At 36.7% G+C, this 23,123-nt stretch overlaps 1 protein-coding gene across 1 annotated transcript in view; it reads right to left on the reverse strand.

The window, feature by feature from the left end:
• GPR98 (G protein-coupled receptor 98) overlaps positions 1–23,123 on the reverse strand; it is a gene marked incomplete at its 3' end in the record, with an annotated part of 235,145 nt that overhangs the window by 23,076 nt on the left and 188,946 nt on the right. Inside the window, exons 75-78 of the mRNA XM_008580425.1 lie at positions 21,531–21,648; positions 20,076–20,247; positions 14,876–15,118; positions 6,225–6,632 (exon numbers count right to left, since the gene is read on the reverse strand). Coding sequence (XP_008578647.1) covers positions 6,225–6,632; positions 14,876–15,118; positions 20,076–20,247; positions 21,531–21,648 — 941 coding nt within the window. The remainder of the gene's footprint in view (positions 1–6,224; positions 6,633–14,875; positions 15,119–20,075; positions 20,248–21,530; positions 21,649–23,123) is intronic.

Genomic DNA, 23,123 nt, shown 5'->3' on the forward strand with positions numbered 1-23,123 from the left:
CCCCCCCACCGGACCGGGGACCGGCAACGGGATTGCAACCCTCGGTGTCGCTCCCGCGCCTCGCTCAGCCAGTGAGCGGGAACCGGTCTGTATGTGGGATCCGAACCCTCGGGCGGGAGCGCCGCCGCGCTTCCCAAGCGGCGCACTTATCCAGTGCGCCACCGGGCCGGCCCTCTTTTGCCCATTTTTTAATTGGGTTACTTGTTTTTTTGTTGTAAAGTTGTTTCAGTTCCTTGCATATTCTGGATATTAATCCTTTGTCAAATGTATATTTTGCAAATATCTTCACCCACTCTGTTGGTTGTCTTTTAACTCTGTTAATTGTTTCTTTTGCTGTGCAGCTTTTTAGTTTAATATAATCCCATTTGTTTATTTTTCCTTTGGTTGCCCATGCTTTTGGGGTTGTATTCATAAAGTCTGTGCCCAGTCCTACTTCCTGAAGTGTTTCCTCCTATGTTTTCTTTAAAAAGTTTTATTGTTTTGGTGTGTATATTTAATTCCTTAATCCGTTTTGAGTTGATTTTAGTATATGGTGAGAGGTATGGGTCTAGTTTCATTCTCCTGCATATGGATATCCAGTTATCCCAGCACCATTTGCTGAAGAGGCAGTCTCCTCCCAAGTGTATAGGCTTGGAGCCTTTGTCAAAGATCAGATGGCTGCAGGTGTGTGTGTTAATTTCTGGATTCTCTATTCTATTCCATTGATCAGTGTATCTGTTTTTATGCCAGCACCATGTTGTTTTGATTATTATAGCTTTGTAGTATAGTTTAAAGTCAGGTAGTGTTAGGCCTCCAGCTTTATTATTTTTTTCTTTTTGGTCATAATTGCTTTGGCTATGCGTGGTCTTTTGTTATTCCATATAAATGTCTGGATAGCTATTTCTATTTCTGAGAAAAATGTCATTGGAATTCTGATGGGGATTTTATTGAATTTGTATATCACTTTGGGTAGTATGGACATTTTCACAATGTTGATTCTTCCAATACAAGAGCATGAGATATCTTTCCATCTTCTTGTGTCCTCTTTAATTTCTCTCAGGAGTGGTCTGTAGTTCTCATTATAGAGATTTTTCACATCCTTGGTTAGCTCAATTCCTAAATATTTTATTTTTTGGTGGCTATTGTAAATGGGCAAGCTTTCTCGATTTCTCTTTCTGCATGTTCACCATTGGAGAATAGAAATGCTGGGCCGAGCCCGTGGAGCACTTGGGAGAGTGCGGCACTGGGAGCGCAGCAGCGCTCCCGCCACGGGGATTCATATAATCTGCAAACAGGGACAGTTTGACTTCATCCTTTCCAATCTGGATGCCCTTTATTTCCTTCTCTTCTCTGATTGCTCTGGCTAGTACTTCCAACACTATATTGAATAGGAGTGGTGAGAGTGGGCATCCTTGTCTAGTTCCTGTTCCCAATATCCAGGATGATATTGGCAGTGGGTTTATCATATATGGCTTTAATTACGTTGAGATACTTTCCATCTATACCTAACTTATAGAGAGTCTATATCATGAACGAGTGTTGAATTTTATCAAATGCTTTTTCAGCATCTATACAGATGATCATATGGTCCTTTGATTTTATTGATATATGGTGTATCACATTTATTGATTTGCATATGTTGAACCAACCTTGCATCCCTGGGATGAATCCCACTTGATCATGATGTATAATTTTGCATATGTGTTGCTGTATTCTGTTAGCTAGTGTTTTATTGAGGATATTTGCATCTATATTCATCAAGGATATTGGCCTGTAGTTTTCTTTTTTAGTTGTATCTTTACCTGGTTTTGGTATCAGGGTGATATTTGCTTCATAGAATGAGTTTGGGAGAATTGCCTCTGTTTCAATCTTTTTGAATAGTTTGTAGAGAATTGGTGTCAATTCTTCTTTGAATGTTTGGTAGAATTCTGCTGTGAATCCATCTGGTCCAGGACTTTTCTTTGTTGGGAGCCTTCTGATAACAGCTTCAATCTTTTTTATTGTTATTGGTCTGTTCAGATTTTCTACCTCATCTTGGCTCAGTTTTGGTAGTTTTTGTGTGTCCAGGAATCTATCCATTTCCTCCAGATTTTCAAATTTGTTGGCATATAGTTGTTTATAGTAGTCTCTAATGATTCCTTGTATTTTGGAGGTATCAGTCGTAATATCACCTTTTTCATTTCTAATTTTTGTTATTTGGGTCTCCTCTCTTTTTTTAGTTAGCCATACTAATGGTTTGTCAATTTTATTTATATTTTCAAAAAAACAACTTTTTGATTCATTGATCTTTTGTATCATTTTTTTGGGTTTCAATTTCATTAAGTTCTGCTCTGATTTTAATGATTTCTTTCCATCTTCTAACTTTGGGTTTGGATTGTTCTTATTTTTCCAGTTCTTTAAGGTGAAGTATTAGGTTGTTCACTTGCCATCTTTCCATTCTTCTGAAGTAAGCATTTAATGCAATAAATTTCCCACTTAGTACTGCTTTTGCAGTATCCCACAGATTTTGGTATGATGTATCATTGTTTTCATTAGCTTCAATAAATTTTTTGATTTCCTGTTTGATTTCTTCTTGGACCCGTATGTCATTAAGTAGAATGCTGTTACTTTTCATGTGTTTGTATAGTTTCCAGAATTTCATTTGTTATTGATTTCTAATTTTAATCCATTGTGGTCTAAAAAAATACATGGGATAATTCCAATTTTTTTGAATTCATTGAGACTTGATTTGTGACTTAACATGTGATCTCTACTGGAGAATGATCAATGTGCTGATGAGAAGAATGAATATTCTGAGATTGTTGGATGGAATGTTCTGTAGATATCTGCCAAGTCCAATTGGTCTAAAGTGTTGTTTAGATCTTGTCTTTCTCTGCTGATTCTTTGCCTAGATGACCTGTCCAATATTGATAGTGGGGTGTTCAGGTCCCCTGCTATTATGGTATTAGTGTCTATTTCCCTCTTTAGGTCTATTAGAGTTTGCTTTATAAATCTGGCTGCTCTGACATTGGGTGCGTATATATTGTTATGTCTTCTTGATGGATCACTCCTTCTATCATTATGTAGTGGCCTTCATTATCTCTTTTTATGGTTTTTAGTTTAAAGAATATTTTATCAGATATAAGAATAGCTACTCTAGCTCGTTTTTCATTTCTGTTTGCATGGTAAATCTTTTTCCATCCTTTCACTCTTATTCTATGTGTGTCTTTATAGGCAAGGTGGGTCTCTTAAAGGCAGCATATAGTTGGGTCCTCCTTTTTAATCCAGTCAGCCAGTCTGTGTCTTTTGATTGGGGAATTTAATCCTTTTACATTAAAAGTTGTTATTGAAAAGTGTTGATTTACTCCAGGCATTTCATTGATTTTTGTTTGGATGTCTTAAGTGTCTTTTGTTCCTTTCTTTCTGAATTACCTTTTGTCTTCTGTATTTGTTGGTTTTTTGGGTTGTAGATACACTTTTTTTTCTATTCATTGTTGGCATTTTTATTTTACTAGTGGGCTTTGATTTTTCTTGGGTTTTTATGGCAGTGTTAGTTGCTTTTCAGGTATCAAACTCAGTACTTCCTTGAGAATTTCTTGTAAGGGTGGTCATGTGGTAGTGAACTTCTGCAGTTTTTGTTTGTCTGAGAAATATACTATTTGTCCTTCATTTTGGATGGATAGCCTTGCGGGGTAGAGTATTCTTGGCTGGCAATCTCTGTCTTTTAGTATTTTGAATATATCATCCCATTTATTTCTGGCTTTCAGGGTTTGTGATGAAAAGTCTGATGTTACTCTGATTGGGGCTCCCTTATACATGATCTGACGCTTCTCTCTTGGAGCTTTTAAGATTCTCTCCTTGTCTTTGAGTTTTGCCACTCTGACTATAACATGTCTTGGAGAAGACCTTTTTGGGTTGAATATAGTTGGGGATCATTGAGCTTCCTGAATCTGAAGATCTGTGTCTTTTCCTATACCTGGGAAATTTTATGCCACTATTTTGTTGAGTATGTTTTCAATGCAATCTCCTTTTTCCTCCCCTTCTGGAATACCCATGACTCAGATATTTGAATGCTTTAGGTTGTCTGATATCTCTCTTAGATTATCTTCAATGTTTTTAATACTTTTTTCTTTTTCTTTGTCTACCTTATTTCAAACAGCCCATCTTCAAGGTCAGAAGTTCTCTCTTCTGCTTCTACAAGCTTGCTGGTTAAACTCTCTGTTGTATTTTTTATTTCATTGAATGAATTCTTCAGCTCGGCCAGCTCTGCTACAATCTTTTTCAGGGCATTGATTTCCTTGTACATTTCTTCTTTCAGGTCCTGTATACTTTTCCTCATTTCATTGTGTTGTCTAGCTGAGTTTTCTTGTATCTCATTCAGTTTCCTTAGAATTATCACTCGAAATTCCTTGTCAGACATTTCATGGCCTTCTTGTTCCATAGTACCTAAAGCTTAAGAGTTATTACCTTTTAGTGGTGTACTTTCTTGATTTTCATATTTCTTGTATCTTTCCTTTAATGTTTAGTCATTGTGGCAAGGGATTTCATGGTCCACTGGTTTGACACTATTGTCTGGCTAGGATCCTGCTGGGGCTGCCAATTTGGCACATCTCCCTCAGTGTCTACTCGGTCACATGCTGTAACATGCTCAGTCACGTGGTCACCTCGGGTCTTGGGCCTCTCTGGGGAGGTGCCTCTCTGGTCGGCATGCACTTGGCCAGGCTGGGGATGGGGTCTGGCAGCAGCGAGGTCTTCCTGCTAGGTCATGCACTGGTGCCACAGGGCACGTGGTCTCCATGTGACTTGGGTCTCTCCTGGGGAGGTGCCTCTCTGGTTGGCATGCATTCGACTGGGCTGAGAATGGGGTCCGGCCACAGCAAGGCCTACCTGCTTGGTTGTGAGCAGGTGCCGTGGGGCGCATGGTCTCTGCCCATGTAAATTATTTCTAATACAAGAGAAAAACTGTACTGTTTGCTAATGGCTACCAAAAAAAAAACCCTTACATTTTCCCTTAAGAGCTGTGTTCATAATACAGTTTCATTATTCATGATAAAACTAACAAAAAATAATCAAGACATACTACTTGGTAACTTTACTGAATTAAGTAGTGTTGATTCTCGACCAATAATATACATCGCTCTTATACAACATACTGAGGGAAAAAAAATAGCAGAATTTTCTTATTTCTTCTCTAAATTATATGAAATGAGGTTCTCTTTTCTACCCTAAAATGTAGCTACTATACATTCTTTCCCTCTTCTTGGCCAAAATCAACTATCTATTGTCCGATACCATTTTATTATTAAAAATTTAAGTAACACTATTTCCTGGAATGAGTTCTTCTCTCTATGATTTTCTCTGCCTAAAGTAGCAATTGCTTCTTTTTACAAGCTGTTTGGCATAGTCTCCTCTTCTTACCTATGTACTTTATAATTTTACTTTCTACCCTTAAAGCATTGTATTTTAAGAGATAATCTAAAACCCCACAGTAAACATTTTAATTATTTAAAGGTCACCATGTAAGAAATACACTATTTATAAATTCATATGTATGTACTCAAAAGTTTTTATACTTACATATAAACATGCTGATAAGAAATAACTTGATAAAAATATCTAAAATAGCCCCCCGCAGAAGTCTTTTCCTTTAGTAATCATTCTTTTCAGGTATTTTTTTCATTTATATTCCCTAGGATCTTACACTTTCATTTAATTCCATCATTTGCAGAAGTGTAAATAAATAAATAGGCTTCAAATAAAACTTGGTTGGTCCAAGTCCATATTAAATTGTATGTCTGAAATAATCTGGTGTGAAAGTTTTCAGTGCTCAGGAGGAGCAGAGAACAAACAAAGGGCAAAACCTCCCATTCTTCAGCATTTAAACTGAAAGGACTACATAGATAATCTAGTCCAAGTTTGTTTTTTTTTTAATAGACTCAAAAAAACTGAGGTTCAAACACCAAAAATAATTGGCCGGTTTCTGGAGAATCACAAAGAGCCTTAGCTTCCAACATCTTGTTCCTCTCTTCAGGCCCTGGGCTGTCCTTACTGCTACACTGGGTAACTCATCAGTCTCCAAGTTTAAGACTGAGGTTTCCAAACAGATGTCAGTTACATCCAAACCATTCTTATGTTCAGAAATTTATCTTTATCATAATTACATGAGAACTGACATTATAACAAAATGTGATTTTTTTTCATTTTGTTTTTCTTTAATTCAGGAAACTTTACCCAACTAAGTGCTTACATTTGCGAGGACTTCTTACCTTTTCTATTAAGTGCATCACAGCACTAAGTTGTTCATCTGTGTTCTCTGTGGCCACTTTCATGTTGATGTTGTGCAGCACTCTGTTGAGAATGTCATTATCCAGGGGCTGGTGTAGCTGATCCGCAAGCCCCCAAACGGCCTGCGAATCCGCATCAGAGACAAGAGTGATGTTGGCAGTCCCGTACATGTTATCAATTCTGGCACCACCTTTTGGGTCAAAAAGCACAATCTGAAAGCGTTTAGGAAATGGATTTAAAGACCCTGTCTCTGGTGTTAGGATGACATCCACTATGGTGTTTCTCTGGCCGGGTTCAAAGACCAATGTGCCTTCAGTTCTCACAAAATCCTTCCCAGAAATAGCTGGAGATATCAGAGTACGACCAATTGTTTCAGCACTTCTCAATTCCTGAAAATTAAACAATACCATTAAAGTGAATTTGTATACCCCTGATCTTGTCCTAAACAAATTCGTATTTCTTAAACAAATTCTATTTCTCTTAACAAACTGATGAGCAACAATAACTGTAGTAAAACATGCAGTTTTATACTTTTTCTAGTCTTCTAAGATAAATTAGAGAGATAAATACACATAAGTGTTGAGGTTAGGAAAGACAGATGGCTTAGAATAGATCGAAGAAGAGAATTAGCAAAAAATGTCACTACTGCCTCACAGAATTTCTCCAGTTGTGAACATACTAAAATTTTTGCTTTAAATAACACATGCTGCAAAATATAAATATGGAGGAAAAGAAAGAATATTTACATTTTTATTCTCACCTAGAAATTTTTTTGGAAAGCAGGGTGGGGAGAGTAGAGAGGAGGCACAGGGGAGGAAGTAGGCAGAAGAAGAGATTAACCTCTAGTTTACTTGTAGGTATGGGAATATCCTAAGGAATAAGGTCTTGGATGTATATACCTCTGAGTTTCTTCCAATTATGCTTACTAAAAAGTTTTTTGGAAAAAGTTTTTTTGGGAAGTGAAACATGAATACTTGGCCAAGGAGGAATCAAAGGAATTGTTCATTTATTTACTACTGAGCCAACAACTATTAAACTCCCAGCAGACACCAAGTGGCATATTGTGGATGCAGGTGTGAGCAGCAGAATGCCTGCACTCATGGAACCTCCCACTCTAGCAAAGGATATAGATAGTACAAGGACTATGAAATCAGTGATATATTTTAATATGAAGATGAGTTCTGTGAAGAAAAATAAGAATAAAAAAGGGAATGCAGGGTGACGGTAAATGTATTATTTTAGATAAGGCTGGTCATGGAAGTTCTTGATATGATATTTGAGCAGAGGCCTGAGTGAAGTAATGGAACAGGTGACATGAGGATCTCAGGGGACATGTTCTAGGCCAAGGGAACAGCACTTAGAAAGGCCATGAGTTGAGAGGAAGAATCAGAAGGCCAGTGTGACTGGATGAAGGAAGAGTGCTGGAAGCTGGCATGAGAGAGGTAGACAGGGGTCAGATGAAGTAGGTCCATTATTTTAAATGTGGCAGGAAAACACTTAGAAAGGCCATGAGTTGAGAGGAAGAATCAGAAGGCCAGTGTGACTGGATGAAGGAAGAGAGTGCTGGAAGCTGGCATGAGAGAGGTAGACAGGGGTCAGATGAAGTACGTCCATTATTTTAAATGTGGCAGGAAAACAGTGGAGGATTTAAGCAGGAGAGTGGCACGTTCTATTTAATATTTTCATGAGTGTTCTGGCTCTCGTGCATCTTAGGCTACAGCAAGACTGAGCACGAAGCAGGGAGAAACGACAGGAGGGTTTTGCATTAGTTTATACGAGAAACAGTGGTAGCTTGGACTAGGGTAAGATGAATAGAAGCAGAAGAAGACTCTGACTGGGAGTATATGTAGAGTCAGTAGGACTTTCTGATGAATTTGATGTTGGATGGAAGGAAGAGGAGAATTGAGGCTAACTCCTGGCTGTTTGCCTAGATGAATGGGTAATTGCATGAATGGTGAAAAACTGGGAAAAATATTATTAAGGGATAAATCAATAGTTATTTATTATACATATTAAGTCTGAGATGCCTCTTAGACATTCAAGTGAATAGGTCAAGTAAGAGCAATCAGATACATGAGTCTGGATCAGAGGAGATAAAGAGGCTATTGATGAAAATTTGGGAGCCTTCAGTTTACAGATGATACTGTTAAGTAACGGGTCTGGATGGTCTACCCTGGAGAGTGAGGCTTGGTGGACTCCAACATTTATTGGCTAGGAAGATCAATATAAGCAACAGGAAAGAGCTCCCAGTGAGGTAGGAGCAGAAAAGTGTGGTAGTCCAGAAGCCCAAAGGAGAAGAGCATGCTTCACAATGAAGGAAGTGATCAGTGTGTCAAAAATGAAAAATCAATGAAGATAACGGATTTTCAAGAGCATTTACAGTGGTAATGCTTAAAAAAGATAACAAAAAGCCTTACTGAAGAAAAAATTCAAAAATTGATTGGCTTTAGAATAGGTACATTAAAGTATCCACTGGAATACTATATTACAGTGGAAGTGAAAGAATTAGAACTACGCACATCAGCAAGGGTTAAAATTCAAAAATTGATTGGCTTTAGAATAGGTACATTAAAGTATCCACTGGAATACTATATAACAGTGGAAGTGAAAGAATTAGAACTACGCACATCAGCAAGGGTTTTTCACAAACATATCATTGGACAAAACAAGTACACCACAGAACAATACAATTGAAATAACTCCATTAGCATAATTTCCAGAACAGGTAAACTCACATAACATACGGTAGGTGGTAAAACTATAATTAAGAGTGAGGAAATAAACATAAAGTTAGCACAGAGGTTACCTGTAAGATGGGGAGAGTCAAGGAAAAAGCAAGATGGCATCAGAGAGGGGTTCATGGAGGCTAGTTTTAAAATCCTGGTAAAATTGGATTTCTTAAACTAGGTGGTGGTGATTTGATTACTATGCACTGCACATACACATTCTGTCCACTGTTTTCTGGTAAGATTTATTTCATAAGTCAAACATTTAAAGAAAGCAAAACAATCAAATTCTTCTCATGTTTGAAGCACTGTGCTATTTTAAAGTGACAATGAAAATCAATATAGAAATACTGTAGTCTGGGAATAGAATAGGCAATGTGAGAATAAGGAGGAAAAAACCTGTTCTTATACTTGTGTGCTTTGAGCTAATACCCACATACATAAAAGAAAGTATTTTGGAAGCGGTTTTCAAATTTGTTTTAGCTATAGGCTTATTTAATTGAAGGATAACTAGAATAGGTGATGTTTTCATTATCTCGAATGATAAGGACCAGAAATTTCTTTTTAACTTTATATCACAAACACATAGATAAAACAGAATTTATGCTAAGAATATATAGTGTTTATACATATGGGAATGCTGGCCTACCAAAGAGTATGTATGCTATAGTGACTGTTCTAACTACATTAATCTATTTAAAGGAAAAGGAAAATCAGTATCATCGCAACAGAATAGCAAGTTGGTCCATAATCATTTCATCATCTTTGCCAGCTATTGGAAAAGATAAATTATATGTCTTTGCCTTCTAGTCGTACGCCTGGCATTCAGAGAGAGAACAACGCAGAGGCAATGAAGCAACAGCAAAATAAAATAATAACAGAGCTGAAACTTTTATTTCTAATTTTCTAAATTAGGCTTTTTATTTTGAGGTAAGTACAGATTCACATGCAGTTATAACAAACAATAAAGAGAGATTTGCTGCACCCTTTACCCAATATCCCTTATTGGTAACATCTTGCATAACTATAACCTAGTATCACAACCAGGATATTGACATTAATGCAGTCAAGATACAGAACATTCTTATCACTTCAAGAATCCTTCGCATTGACTTCTATAGCTGCGCTCACTTCCCCTCACCCCACCCCCATAATCTCTGGCAACCACCAATCTCTTCTTAATTTCTATAATTTTGTAATTTTAAGAATACTATATAAATGGAATTATATAACCTTTTGTTTGTTAAGAATTAAGTTTAATTTACTGAAATCAAGCAGCTGAAAGTGCATCTTTTTATATAATCTTTTGGGATTGTTTTTTTCCTGTTGGCATGATTATCTGGAGATAAATCTAGCTTGTTATGTGCATCCGTGGTTTGTCCCTTATTATTCCTGAATAGTGTTCTATGGCATAGATTAAGGCCCCCAGTTGTTTAAACATTCATCCACGGAAGGACATCTGGATTGTTTCTAGTTTGGGGCTACTATGAATAAGCTGCTATAAACACACAGTACAGGTTTTTGTGTGAACGTAAATTTTCACTGCTCTGGAATAAATGTGTGGGAGTACAATTGCTGGGTCATACGTTAGTTTATGTTTAGCTGTTTAAGAAACTAGCAAACTGTTCTCCAAAGTGGCTGTATCATTTTACATTCCCATCAGCAATGAATAAGTGATCCAGTCTCTCAGAATCCTTGCCAACGTTTAGTATTATCACTGATTTTAGTTTAGCAATTCTGATAGGTTAATAGTGATATATCATTGTGGTTTCAGTTTGCATTTTGCTAATAGCTAATGATGTTGAACATCTTTTTATGTGCTTACTAGTCATCTGTGCAAACTCTTTGATGACATGTATGGTTATATCTTTTGTCCATTTTTGTTTACTGTGGTGTTTTTTTTTTTTTCCTTCCTGGGATGTTGAACATCTTTTTATGTGCTTACTAGTCATCTGTGCAAACTCTTTGATGACATGTATCGTTATATCTTTTGTCCATTTTTGTTTACTGTAGTGTTTTTTTTTTTCCTTCTTGATGTTCCAAGGTTCCTTCTTATTATTCCCTTTCTGTGTAGAGCACTTTCTTTAGCCATTCTTTTAGGGCAGGTCTATGGGCACAAATTCTTCATTTTTCTTTCATCTGAGAATTTCTTCACTTCCCCTTCATTTCTGAAGGATACCTTCCCTGGATATAGAACTCAGGGTTGATGGTTCTTTTCGTTCAGGACTTGAAAAATGTTGCATCACTGCCTCTTGGGCTCCACGGTTTCTGATGAGAAATCTGCTGTCGTCCTAATTGTTTTTGCCCTATCAATAAGACACTTTTCTCTCTTGGCTCCTTCAATATCTTTGTCTTTAATTTTTTGAAGTTTGGCTGTGATATCTCTTAGTGGGGATTTCCTTAGGTTTATCTTGTTTGGGTATTGCTCAGCATCTTGAATATATAGGTTTATATCTTCTGCCAAATTTGGAAATTTTTCAGCCATTATTCTTCAAGCACTTTTTCATTCCTGACCTCTTTCTCCTTTCTTTCAGGACTCCAATAACACAATGTTAGATCTTTTGTAATAGTCACATAGATCCCTGAGGCTCTGTTCATTCTTTTTTCAATCTAGTTTCTTTCTATTTAGATTGGGTAATCAATTGGTATTGTTTTTCTTCAAGATCACTGATTCTTTCCTTTGTTCCCTTCATTCTGATGCTGAGTCTATTTATTCAGTTTATTTTGGTTATTATATTTTTTAGTTTTAAAATTTCCATTTGCCCTTCTCTATGTCTTCTATTTTGTTTGCTGAAATATCCTATTTCTTTGTTGAGACTTTTTATTTTTCTGATTTGTTTCAGGAATGTTTGTAACTGCTTACTGAAGCATTTTTACGATGGCTACATCAGAATTTTGCCAGATAATTCTAATATCTGTCATCTTTTCATCAGCATCTGTTTATTGTTCTTTTTCATTACATTTTTTATCTTTCTTGTTCTCGGTAAAATGAATGATTTTTGATTGAAACCCAGACATTTTAAGCATTATCTTATGAGACTCTGGAGAGCATTTAAACCTTCTGTTTTAGCTGGCTTTTGACACTGCTGTGGCTGAGGAAGAAAAGGTACCACCTGACCACTTTCAGCTGGAGGTAGAAGTCTGGTTTTCCCACTTGGCCTCTATTGATACTTGAGGGGGAGATAGAGAGATTCCTCCTTACTGCTGCTGGGAGGGGGTGGGAGTTCACATTCCACACTAGGCCTTCATTGATACCTCCCTAGCTAAGAAGGGTACTACTACTCCCCCAGTGGTTTCCACTGACACCATGTTGACACTGGGGGACCTTTTTACTACCAGACAGTGTTGGAAACCCTGACTCTCCACTAGGTACCTGTGACACTACACCAGTAGAGAGGCTGAGGCCTCTGGCAAGGTAGTCTTTGCTAATGTGGATAGAGGTGGGTCTGGTTTTTCGACATTGTTTGGCTGGAGTACAGCAGTTATTATCTAAAAGTTTTCTGTCTTGCTAGGCTGCCCCTTTTCTGTTCCTTTTGCTCAAGAGAGCAGGCTTTTGTGGGAGAGCTTTTTTGGTCCCCTTTAGTGTTTCTGTTTGCCAATTTCTTCAGCTTCAAGTCTGTGATATGAGAACTCACCACTATATTATCATTCCTTGAGTCACCGGGTCCCTAGCTAGACTTCTATCTTCTCTCCACCGTTCAGAGTCTTCTGATGTTGTTTTATATATAATGTCCAAGGTCTTTAGCTGTACTTAACAGGGAAAGATACATCTACTCCATCTTCCCAGGAAGATAAGTTCCCTATTCCTAGTAAATTTTTCAGATTCCATTCTTCACTTCCATTATGTTAGTTAAAATACCACAGCCATGAATACTCCCTACTAAGTCTATATAGTATGTGTGTTAGAACAAATAGAATGTGTGTTTGTGGGTGTATACACAAAGTTAATGAAAATATTCATGTATATATGTACAGAGAGAGAGAGAGAGAGAGATTTGGCAAAAACTGGAGACTGAAGGAAGTCAATGGTTTAGTTCTATTCCACGTCTGAAGGCCTGAGAACCAGGACAGCCAATGGTGTCTAAAGGCCAGCAGGCTTGAGACTCAGAAAAAGCCAGTGTTTCAGCTCAAGTCCAAAGGCAGGAAAAAGCCAGTGTTCCAATTCAAGGGCTGTCAGGCAGGAAGAATTATCTCTTACTCAAGGGATGGTCAGTGTTTTTGCTCTATTCAGGTCTTCAATTGATTGGATAAAGCTCCCTCATAATGGGAGGGAAATCTGCTCTATTCAGTCTAAATTCATCCAAAAACCCTGACAGAAACACCCAGAACAATGTTTCACCAAATATATAGGTGGTCCAGTCAAGTTTACACATAAAATTAACCATCAAAGTAGGGAAAACTGGAAATTCATAAAAATATATTGCTCCATAAATAAGGGTCTTTATGACTTACATGCTAGTGGCAGCATGTGTTTTGCAAAGAATCACTTATGAAGAATCTAGAAAAAACATAAATGAGTGACAGCGATGTTGGCACTCAGATTCTTCTTTTGACAACTTCAATTCGCCACTCGTCTGTGTGGATGAACTGGTTTAAAATGTGACTCAACTCAATGTTATCATCTCTCCTTCCTCTCCAGTCCCCCTTCTCACACTCTGTAAAGTAGTGAGCATATGGCCATATATATTTCATGTGCGAAGAGGAAGAATGAAGAATAAATTTTTTCTCATTTCTCTTCCTATCTTAAACACTCTAAACAAAAATACTAAAATCTCCCCATTATGAATCAAAATACTTCTCTTTGTGTTCATACAACTTCAAGGCCATTTAGAAAGCAGTTTATTTCTAGGGTCTCACAAAATAGAGAATTTTGTCGTCCTGTTCACTGAGCTGTGGACTTAGGACAGCATACTACCCATAGCTCTAGACCTAACCTCCCATCCTTGACTCACACAATGGCTACAATATACTGGCCATAAAAAGTTGTATTTTAGACACGGAATGTTCTGCTTGTTTGACCTACCCAATGAAAGCACATACTAAACAGTACTTTTAATAAAACTGTAACCTTGAGGCCTAAAGAGTCACCAGGTTTAGAATTTTGAAACAGGTAAATGGCAGCACTGTCCAGAATGGTAGTTTTCAAACTGTGGGTTTCCTGCAGTTATATGGGTCAAGGAGGGGAAGAAAAGAGGGCTAAAGTAAGCAAGCTCCAATCCCCATGTCATGCTTCATTCAAGCAGAGTAGGTAGACATTTTTACTTTATTACATTAGAATTCTGCTGCTAAATTAAAGTGAAAGATCATGCTGCAAAGGTACATGGGTTGTCTGGGCCAAGCCCAGGATCTGGTCACTTAGTGTTATGTAGCATTATTCTTCTGAGTCCCCGGATACTCCCTGCACCGTCTTTAACCTGATGTCACCTAATAAGATGGATCTGAAAAAGTGGCGATGAAGCCTCGTGAACTTACAGATTTAAATAAATATAATGATCAGTTAGTGTTTGAGGTTCTAAACAAGAAAATTTTCAAGTTCGGACATAAACCATAACGAGACCCTTACTTTTTGCTTGCGATCTTATGTAGTTACATTTTGAAGAAATTTTAATGCTCTAGAGATTTGAGAACAGATTCATGTAAGATACTTTGCATTGTAAAATCAAATTTATCAAAAGAAAGAAAAATAGAAAAGTCTATTATTTTAAAACAACATCTGTTGTTGATGAGTGAAAAGCAGAGCTGTTTTAAAAATAAAGTTTAAAATAATAAATAAAAAGTGAATTAAGATGGTATCCTCAAAAAATAATGATCAATTGTTCTGTTTCATTACACTTACTGCAGTTAAAGAAGAAAACCTTAATGTGTATGAATATGTACATACATATATATATGTATTCCATCCTTACCTGGGTACTAAAATTAACAGACATCATTAGTCCTGTCCCAGAATTTCTGGCCACCTGTAAACTGATTAAAGTGGCCTTTTTATGTGCCACTGCTAGCCGAGAACCCACGGAAAAATACATGAGGCTTTGAGGTTCATCACTCTGTAAGATTTTAATCCGTGCAAATCTAGCACTATTGTTTATTGCTGCTCCAGCAGTTACTTCATACAATTCCACAAAAAAAAGTACTTCAATTTGACGTATCTGACAAAGAGAAAAAGGTAAAGAAAATAAAAGGACTATTACTAATACTTATCTATTTTTAGATATTCTGATATTAAGAAATGGTATAATTCATACACATAAATTACAGAAATAAATATACATCCAGAGATACATTGCATAGAATTGAAGAATTAAATTCTTATGTTAGATTACCATGAGATTCATTTTTTGATCTTTCTTTAAAAATACATTTACTTACTTTGCGTGAGCTTTTCACTGGAAAATCAATGTCAGAAGACATTGTATATATACTACAATAAGCAAAAGAATAAATAAAATGTACTCATATAATGAAGTTTTATAAAGTAGTTAAAAGAAATGAACTAGTTCAATACTTTTCAACACAGATGGATCTCAAAAACTGACAATGAGTGAAAATACCAAGTTGCATAATGGCACATATACAATAATACCATAAATGTAAAGTTGAAAATTAAACACAGCTTCCTACATGTTGTTAATGAATACATATTTATGTAAAGATGTTATAACAAACCATACCATGACAGCAGTTGCCTTAGGTGGAGGGGTCAGGGGCAGGAAAGGGCAGGATGTGGAGCTGGAGAATAATACTGGGGGTGGGGAAAAGGGAGTTTCAACTTCATAAAGTTTTATTTTTATTTCTTTTACTTTTAAAGGGTTTTAAATAAATATGACCAAATATTGATAATAGTGAATCCTGTAATTTTATGTATATGTCAAATTTTCCCAAAATTCAGTATTAAATAAATCTAAATTTAGTTTGCTGGTTATAGTTTGCTCATGTTTTACCTTGGTTCTTTCTTAGCAATCTATAATGACTTATTTTCTAAAGCCTGAATTCAATTTTACAACATATTATCAATCATCTGTTTTTACTAATGATTCACTCTTACACAATAATCTAAAAATGTTAGCAGTATTGTTAGCTTCTTGGCATAACCCAAAGAAGCTGAACTGATGCATTTTTCAACTGCATGAGTCCTGTCATTGTCTAATTTGATATAATGCATCATTTTTATCTATCAGCAAAGGCTTTATTCATTATTTGTTTTGTGATAATTTTAATAATAATCATATGTCATGAAACAATACAACAAACCCTTCAGGATTATCCAGGAATAAGTCATATCTTAGTCACACAATAAATAAACTTAATCTCCTTTTGTTGTGTGAAGAAATATGTCTAGCTTTTCTATGGCACACATCATTCTTTATTTCTGCTGATCAACTGTCATTAAATATTAAAATATGGAAATAACTGTACTATTCCTACTTTTGAGAAACTACATTTGGCAAATAAAATTAAGTAAAGCATTCAGAAAGTATGGGTAACTATATCCAAGAGCTATTATTCTCTATGGGCCAAGTGAGCTTGAATTCACAATAGTTTCTTTTAACTAAGGATTTTAGCATATTACATTCCAAATGAGACTCTTATCTTTATTTTCCAGTACAATATTTCTTTTCATTTCTATGATGATTAGATTACTTACAACCACTTAATAGTAATAAGAGTATGTCTAATCTAAGAACAGAACCATCTAAATTGAGCTATATAAAAACGGATACCTACACATAATCAGACTAGAGACAAAAGGAATCTTCTAGTCTTAATGAAGAACTATTCTATTCAAGCAATAATCCTCAAGTCTACTGGGAAACAGAGACTCACACATCAGATCTGAACTTCTAGACTCCTAAACATGACTGGAGACCTCACAAGAAGAGCCCATTCCACGTGTAAGTGCCAGCAGTTTCCTTTTCTAGTTAGGTCAGAAGCACACCAGCATGATCTTTTGCCCCAAGTATAAAATGATTTTTCTTGGGCCCATAACTGCTCAGAAGCAAAAAACCAAAGTAATAATGAAACAATATTTTACTTAAATATGTTTAAAATTTTTTTAATGTTTAAACACTCTTTAATTGAAACAGATTTTCTGGTTTCAGACCATACTTCCTAAGTTAATCATTACCTTATACATTTTGGTAATATATAATCATAAGATAAATCACCGGGGAAATGGACTGAAATTCAAGAGATGGGTTCTAATCTCAGCTCAGTAACTGTCTAGGCAAGTTACTTAAATTCTTCATAACTTGAAAATGAAAGTATTGAATAACTGTAGACATTATAATTAGAGATAGGATAGAGTAGAACAATTTTAAGTTGATGGTCAAAAGACTGGACTGAATTGAGACACCATCATTAATCAGTGATATAATTCTGTGGATGAGTTTGTCATGTTTGCAATATTTGTACACCTCCTATGACTCTTGTTGATGTAGCTACTATTTAAGTCACTGAATTTCCAAAGGCTCCATTCCCATCCATTCTGAATAACAGCAGTACCTGCCATCTCTTATCAAGGGCCAACTCCTTTCCAAGAAGTGTGCTAAGAGTCTCTCACTCATTATTTTAATTAATCTGCCTCATAGCCCTATTATTAACCCCATTAAACCTGGAAGTCTCAGGAAAACTAAACATATTGTCCAATGTCAGAAGAGCTAATATTTGAACCATACTCTTCCATCATCAGAGCACAAACTCTTAACCACATAATGCCTCCCTAAATAAGTTCAATATAATTGAATTCCTTCCTTTGACAAAAAAATGAAGAAGATGGTTCTTAGGTCAAAAGTCTAGGAATAACTGTGTTGCTCTGCTAGAACCTCCAAATAATTTCTCAAAGCCCACTACAAAAGTGGCTGCAGAACCTGTCTTGTTTACATTGCTAGTTATCAGTTTATCAGACACAAAAAGAAGAATTTGAACTAGATGAGCAGTGAGTCATCTTCTAATCATAAAACAAAATGCATATTAGAAGTTCATAGCACTTTTTCAAAAAACATTTTTTCTTTTTCATAAGAAACATATCTTCTTCCTCTTCCTTCCTTTTAAATTTCCTCTTACTGAAACTAGAATGTATATTACCATTACCTCTACCTGCCTTTTAACTGCTAGGAAGACAATGAAAGCAAAATGCTTTGAAAATTAGCTGCTTCTGGGGTCGGCCCGGTGGCGCACTGGATAGTGCGCCGCTTGGGAAGCGCGGCGGCGCTCCCACCCGAGGGTTCGGATCCCACATACAGACCGGTTCCCGCTCACTGGCTGAGCGAGGCTCGGGAGCAACGCTGAGGGTTGCAATCCCATTGCCGGTCCCCGGTCCGGTACGGGGGCAACACTGAGGGTTGCGATCCGTTGCCGGACACGGAAAAAGACAAAAAAGACAAAAAAAAAAAGAAAATTAGCTGCTTCTGAGGATGTGGCAGAAAACTCAACTCTGATCTGATCTTAATGTAAGGTCAGTGCTGCAAAATTTAAAAGAACAAATCACTCTGTGCAAAACAGACAGTATTGAAAAAAATTAACCTGGAAAGCATAAATTTAAGAAACATATTGATTTAACAAGGGAAGTCAGAAAATGGATCTCGATAAGATGACCAGCACTTCTCATTTGAAGTAGCCTGGGACAAGGACTAAGACCGTTGGTGCTACCACAGAACAAGGAGGAAGTGGTGATAACCAAGGGCATGGAACCCTAGGTAATCTAAGACAAGTTTTCTTTCTCTTTTGGAACCAGTAAAATTATTAAAATCCGAAGAAGATATGTATTACTGTAACCTTGGATCAGTATAACAATTAAGGTAATTCTAAGAAGGTGAAAAAACAAGTACAGAAAAAAATGAAAAATAGTTAAACCTACAGAATTGTTATTTCAGGATGGGTTTAGGTATAGGTATATGTTTTGAAGCAATTGTATTTGTGCATGCTTTCTCTGCTGTTTAAAGTGCTTGGTATGTACAAAGAATCCATTATACTTTTGAACATTCATAACTTGGTGGCTAGACTTTGAATTAAATATTTGAATTTAATAAATAAGCAGCAGACAAAGAACAAATACTACTGAGTGCTCCTTGGGGATTAAAGTAACACATAATAATCATTTAAGAAAAGCTACACATGATTATTAAATGCCCCATAAAGCTCTGTTAGGTCATCAGTGACCAACACCATTTGAATAACGCAGATTTCCTTGGAGAGAAGGGGGAATGCCTGTCTCCTAATGTAGTGGACTGAATTATGTCCCCCCAAAACTCATTGAAGCTTGAATTGTATCCCCCATATTTTATGTATTAGAAACTTAGCCCCCACTGTGACTGTTAAGAGGGTGGGAAATCCTGTTATGTTAATTGAAAGGTGGAGCCTTGAAGAGGTGATTGGATTGTAGGACCATGCAGTAGTGAATGGATTAAAAATGGTGGTCAGGGGCATGGTTTGAGGGCTTTAAAAGAAGACAGAGGAGAATCTTTCACTCTCTCTGGTCCCTCTGCTTCCCCCATCTTACAATGTTAGACCCCTGGTTCACTGTCGCCACCACCAGATGGACATTGGACTTCCCAGCCTCAGAAACTGTAAGTGTAGATTTTATTTTCTTTATAAATTACCCAGTTCCATGTAGTTTATTATAAGCAACAAAACAGACTACTATGCCTAGTGCCATGTCAATGTGAACCAATAGAAATTTATCCAAAGACTCACCAAGCATGGCCTCTGTGCCTCTTTCATAGATCAAAACTGAACTCCCTAACTATATAGTAATAAAGAATGAAAGAACTTCCAAGTTTCTGGATATGATAAAAGCAAAATGCTAAACATTCAGAGTAACTAAACTGGCTGAAAATGACTGAAGGGATCATTCATACAATGAGAAGCTGGGTCAGGAGAAATCTTGGAAATAGCAAGAAACAAAAAAGGAAAAAAATGATAAGCTTATTTACAAGAATTTAGTCTAAAGACTGCTGTACAGCAAACAGATTTAGACATTATGGCTGGGCAAGACACAAAGAATCTCCACATAAATAATATGTAAATTTAAATAAAGTGGCTCTGAAATTATTAGTTCTAAAGAAATATAATCAGGAATTGACAACATTGTGCCTCATTTCCTCTTACCTTCTCTGGTTTGAGTTCAACAGTGATAAAGCATTTTGTTTTACCAGCTGCACAGGTCGTGGCTCCTGTCACAGACAGGAGCTCATCCACTAGGTTTACCCCATCTTTCTGGAGCACAGAGGTTGTTTTGTCAAGTGTGACTCGCCAAAAGACCTTGACATCTTCAAAGGCCCTGTGAATAAAGCAAATCCATGCAAATGCATGACAGAGTGTGTTATCACTGTGTCCAACTGTACCTCTGCATCCAAAGTACAGCACTTACTCTACCACTGATAATACTGAAAATGACCAATTCTCCTCATTACAGACAAGAAAATAAAGGTTCAGGGCTGGCCCCATGGCTCACTCAGGAGAGTGTGGCACTGGTAGTACCAAGGCTGCGGGTTCAGATCCTACATAGAGATGGCCAGTGTGCTCACTGGCTGAGCGTGGTGCAGACCACACTGTGCTCAGGGTTGCAATCCTCTTACTGATCAAAAAAAGAAAATAAAGGTTCAGGGTTTACATGGTATTCTTTGACTACACTCTATTCAATAATGAGTAAGTATTGACTGAACCACTTGAATCAGGAATGTGAAAATAAATAATACTTTTCTGCCTACTGAGGTCCAAAAATGTAAATAAAAATTATAGAGAACTTCTGTCTTCAAGTAAATGTTTCTTATATGTCTTTTACCAAGAATTTTTCTAAAGGAAAAACACTATTGCTAAAAATGATTGTTATTGTAAGGGCAAAAGGCGACCTACATTTTCACAGAATATTTAGGCCAAAAATGTAGTTTTATATATATATACATTTAAAAATATGCAATATATATATATATATGTTTATATATATTTATATGTATACCACGTGCATGTGTACATACCAAGTGCATATATGTGATGAGCATTCAAAAGATGTTACTACACAGTACTAAGTTGCAAGAAAAATTTTGGTATTCCAAGTCTCCCTCACAGTAAAATAGTTGTATTGTGGAGTGATCAGAGAATATTAAATATGATGGAGTGATGATTTACATAATCTAACATGTGTATGGTACTTTATGAAGTACAAAACATTCAAGGTAGCCCTAAATTATGATCATGAACCAAGTATGTTAAATCACAGGTTAAGAACCAGAGCATTGGAACACTGACATACTAAATTCCACACTACCTTCTTCTATCAACATTTCATTCTGCTTCTATCATTGCATGAATTCAAATTAGATGCTGAATAGACACACGGGATGTTATACCACACACACACACACACACACATACATACACACACACACGAGTACTTTTAAAAAATTGTAGAAAAATAGAATTAAAAGATAATATGAATTTTTCCATAACTTTTGGAAGACCCCTCATGTAGGGAAGGTGTAACATCCTGTGTATCTGTACTACTGCTAATGGTTAATACTGTAAAAATAAAGGGCAAAAGATGACCTACCTATATATACGTACCTGTTTGGCTGTCTTGTGACAATAAGATGCAGTCTTCTCATATCAGCTCCTTTCCCCAGTTCTAGTCCACTCTGGGACTCTTCACTGAATCCTATGATGCCATTTTGAAGATCACTCCCTGAAAAGAAAATTGGAGGTCTATGACATATTTAATTTAAAAGATCTCCCAGGCTTCACTAATCTTGCCAGTTCAGATGGCATAAAAGTGAAACAACATTCACAAGTAAGTTGGGGGAGCTAAAATTTCTAAAGATCGTTACTAAATATAGACTAAAAATATGATAACATCAATAAGGCTAAAAGTTTGAGAGCAGACTCCAGAAGAAAGACAACAGCAAATCCTGCTCCCCACACTGACACACACGTACTCATCTCCCTCTGATGAGACCCTACTTTACATTTGATAGTACCTGACATTTTATGTATTTATCTGTTTAAAGTCTGTATATCCCCACAGAATATAAGTTTGACCACAGCAACAACTGTTTTATTTACTACTGTATCTCCAGTACTGAGAACAGTATCCAGGACACAGTAAGTGTTTCATAAATATTTGTAAAATAAATAAACTCTATTTAACTGATTTACCTTCTTATAAGAAGGTTGAGCAAAAAGGTTGCCCCAGAACAAAACAGAATTATTAAGAAACTCCTGTACATCTCTGAGAATCAGAAACTCTCCTGAACAACACTTGAGGTTACAGAAACCATCACATTAAAAATATTTAAACTGGAACAAACATAGAGCTCATTCTACAATGAAAGTCACTTCAAATCCCAGACAGCAAATAAGCTAACATCTCAGAGTAGAGAAATACCAGTGTACAGTTCCTGCTGCTTTCTATTTCTCAGTGGCCTAGTTTTGCAAAGTGATCCCAGAGGCAATGACTTTAAAGCAGTCTGCCTCAAAAACCACCTGTACACACCATCCTGAAACCTTATTCCTCAGGTCCCAAGGAAATCAATTTCTAAAGTTAGGTAGGAGGTTGGACTAAGGAAACTGAAAACCACTTAACCGCCTTGAAGGGGGAAAGCTACTAGTCATCAGCCCCAGGCCTGTTTCCCAGGTCTGAAGTGTAAGTAAATGTGAAGCCCATTTATTAGGAACATGCACGTGTTGGACTAATTTGTTTTAGTGTCTCGTGTGCTTTGTCTCAACTAAACTGCCAAACCTCATCCTCACCAATTAATCACTACAATTACTTCTTAATCTGGCATCAGAATTTGAGGTAGACTTTTTCTCATCAGCAGCAAGTGTTTTCTTGTCACCCTGGGTGGTGATTTGATCTCTCCTAGTAGATTATAAGCTTCTCACAAGGAGAAACATCATTTTCTTTTCCAAGGAAAAAACAACTGGCATGGTTCTAATGAAAATAGTACTTCATGGAGCACACCATCATCTCTCTTGGGTGTGCAGGGTCCTGCCCATGACCCCAGTGATCTTATCCAGAGTTGACCACTCCAGCTGAGGAGTTGTGGAGTGATCCAGCATTCCTATTGGTAGAATAGGGTCTCACCCATGACCACAATGACCTTGCCCAGAGTGGCCCACTCCAACAGTGGTACTGGAGAGCAACGTAGCATCTCTCTTGAG

Source organism: Galeopterus variegatus, unplaced genomic scaffold (assembly GCF_000696425.1).
Source record: "Galeopterus variegatus unplaced genomic scaffold, G_variegatus-3.0.2 Scaffold2087, whole genome shotgun sequence".
In the NCBI taxonomy this organism is placed as follows: domain Eukaryota; kingdom Metazoa; phylum Chordata; class Mammalia; order Dermoptera; family Cynocephalidae; genus Galeopterus; species Galeopterus variegatus.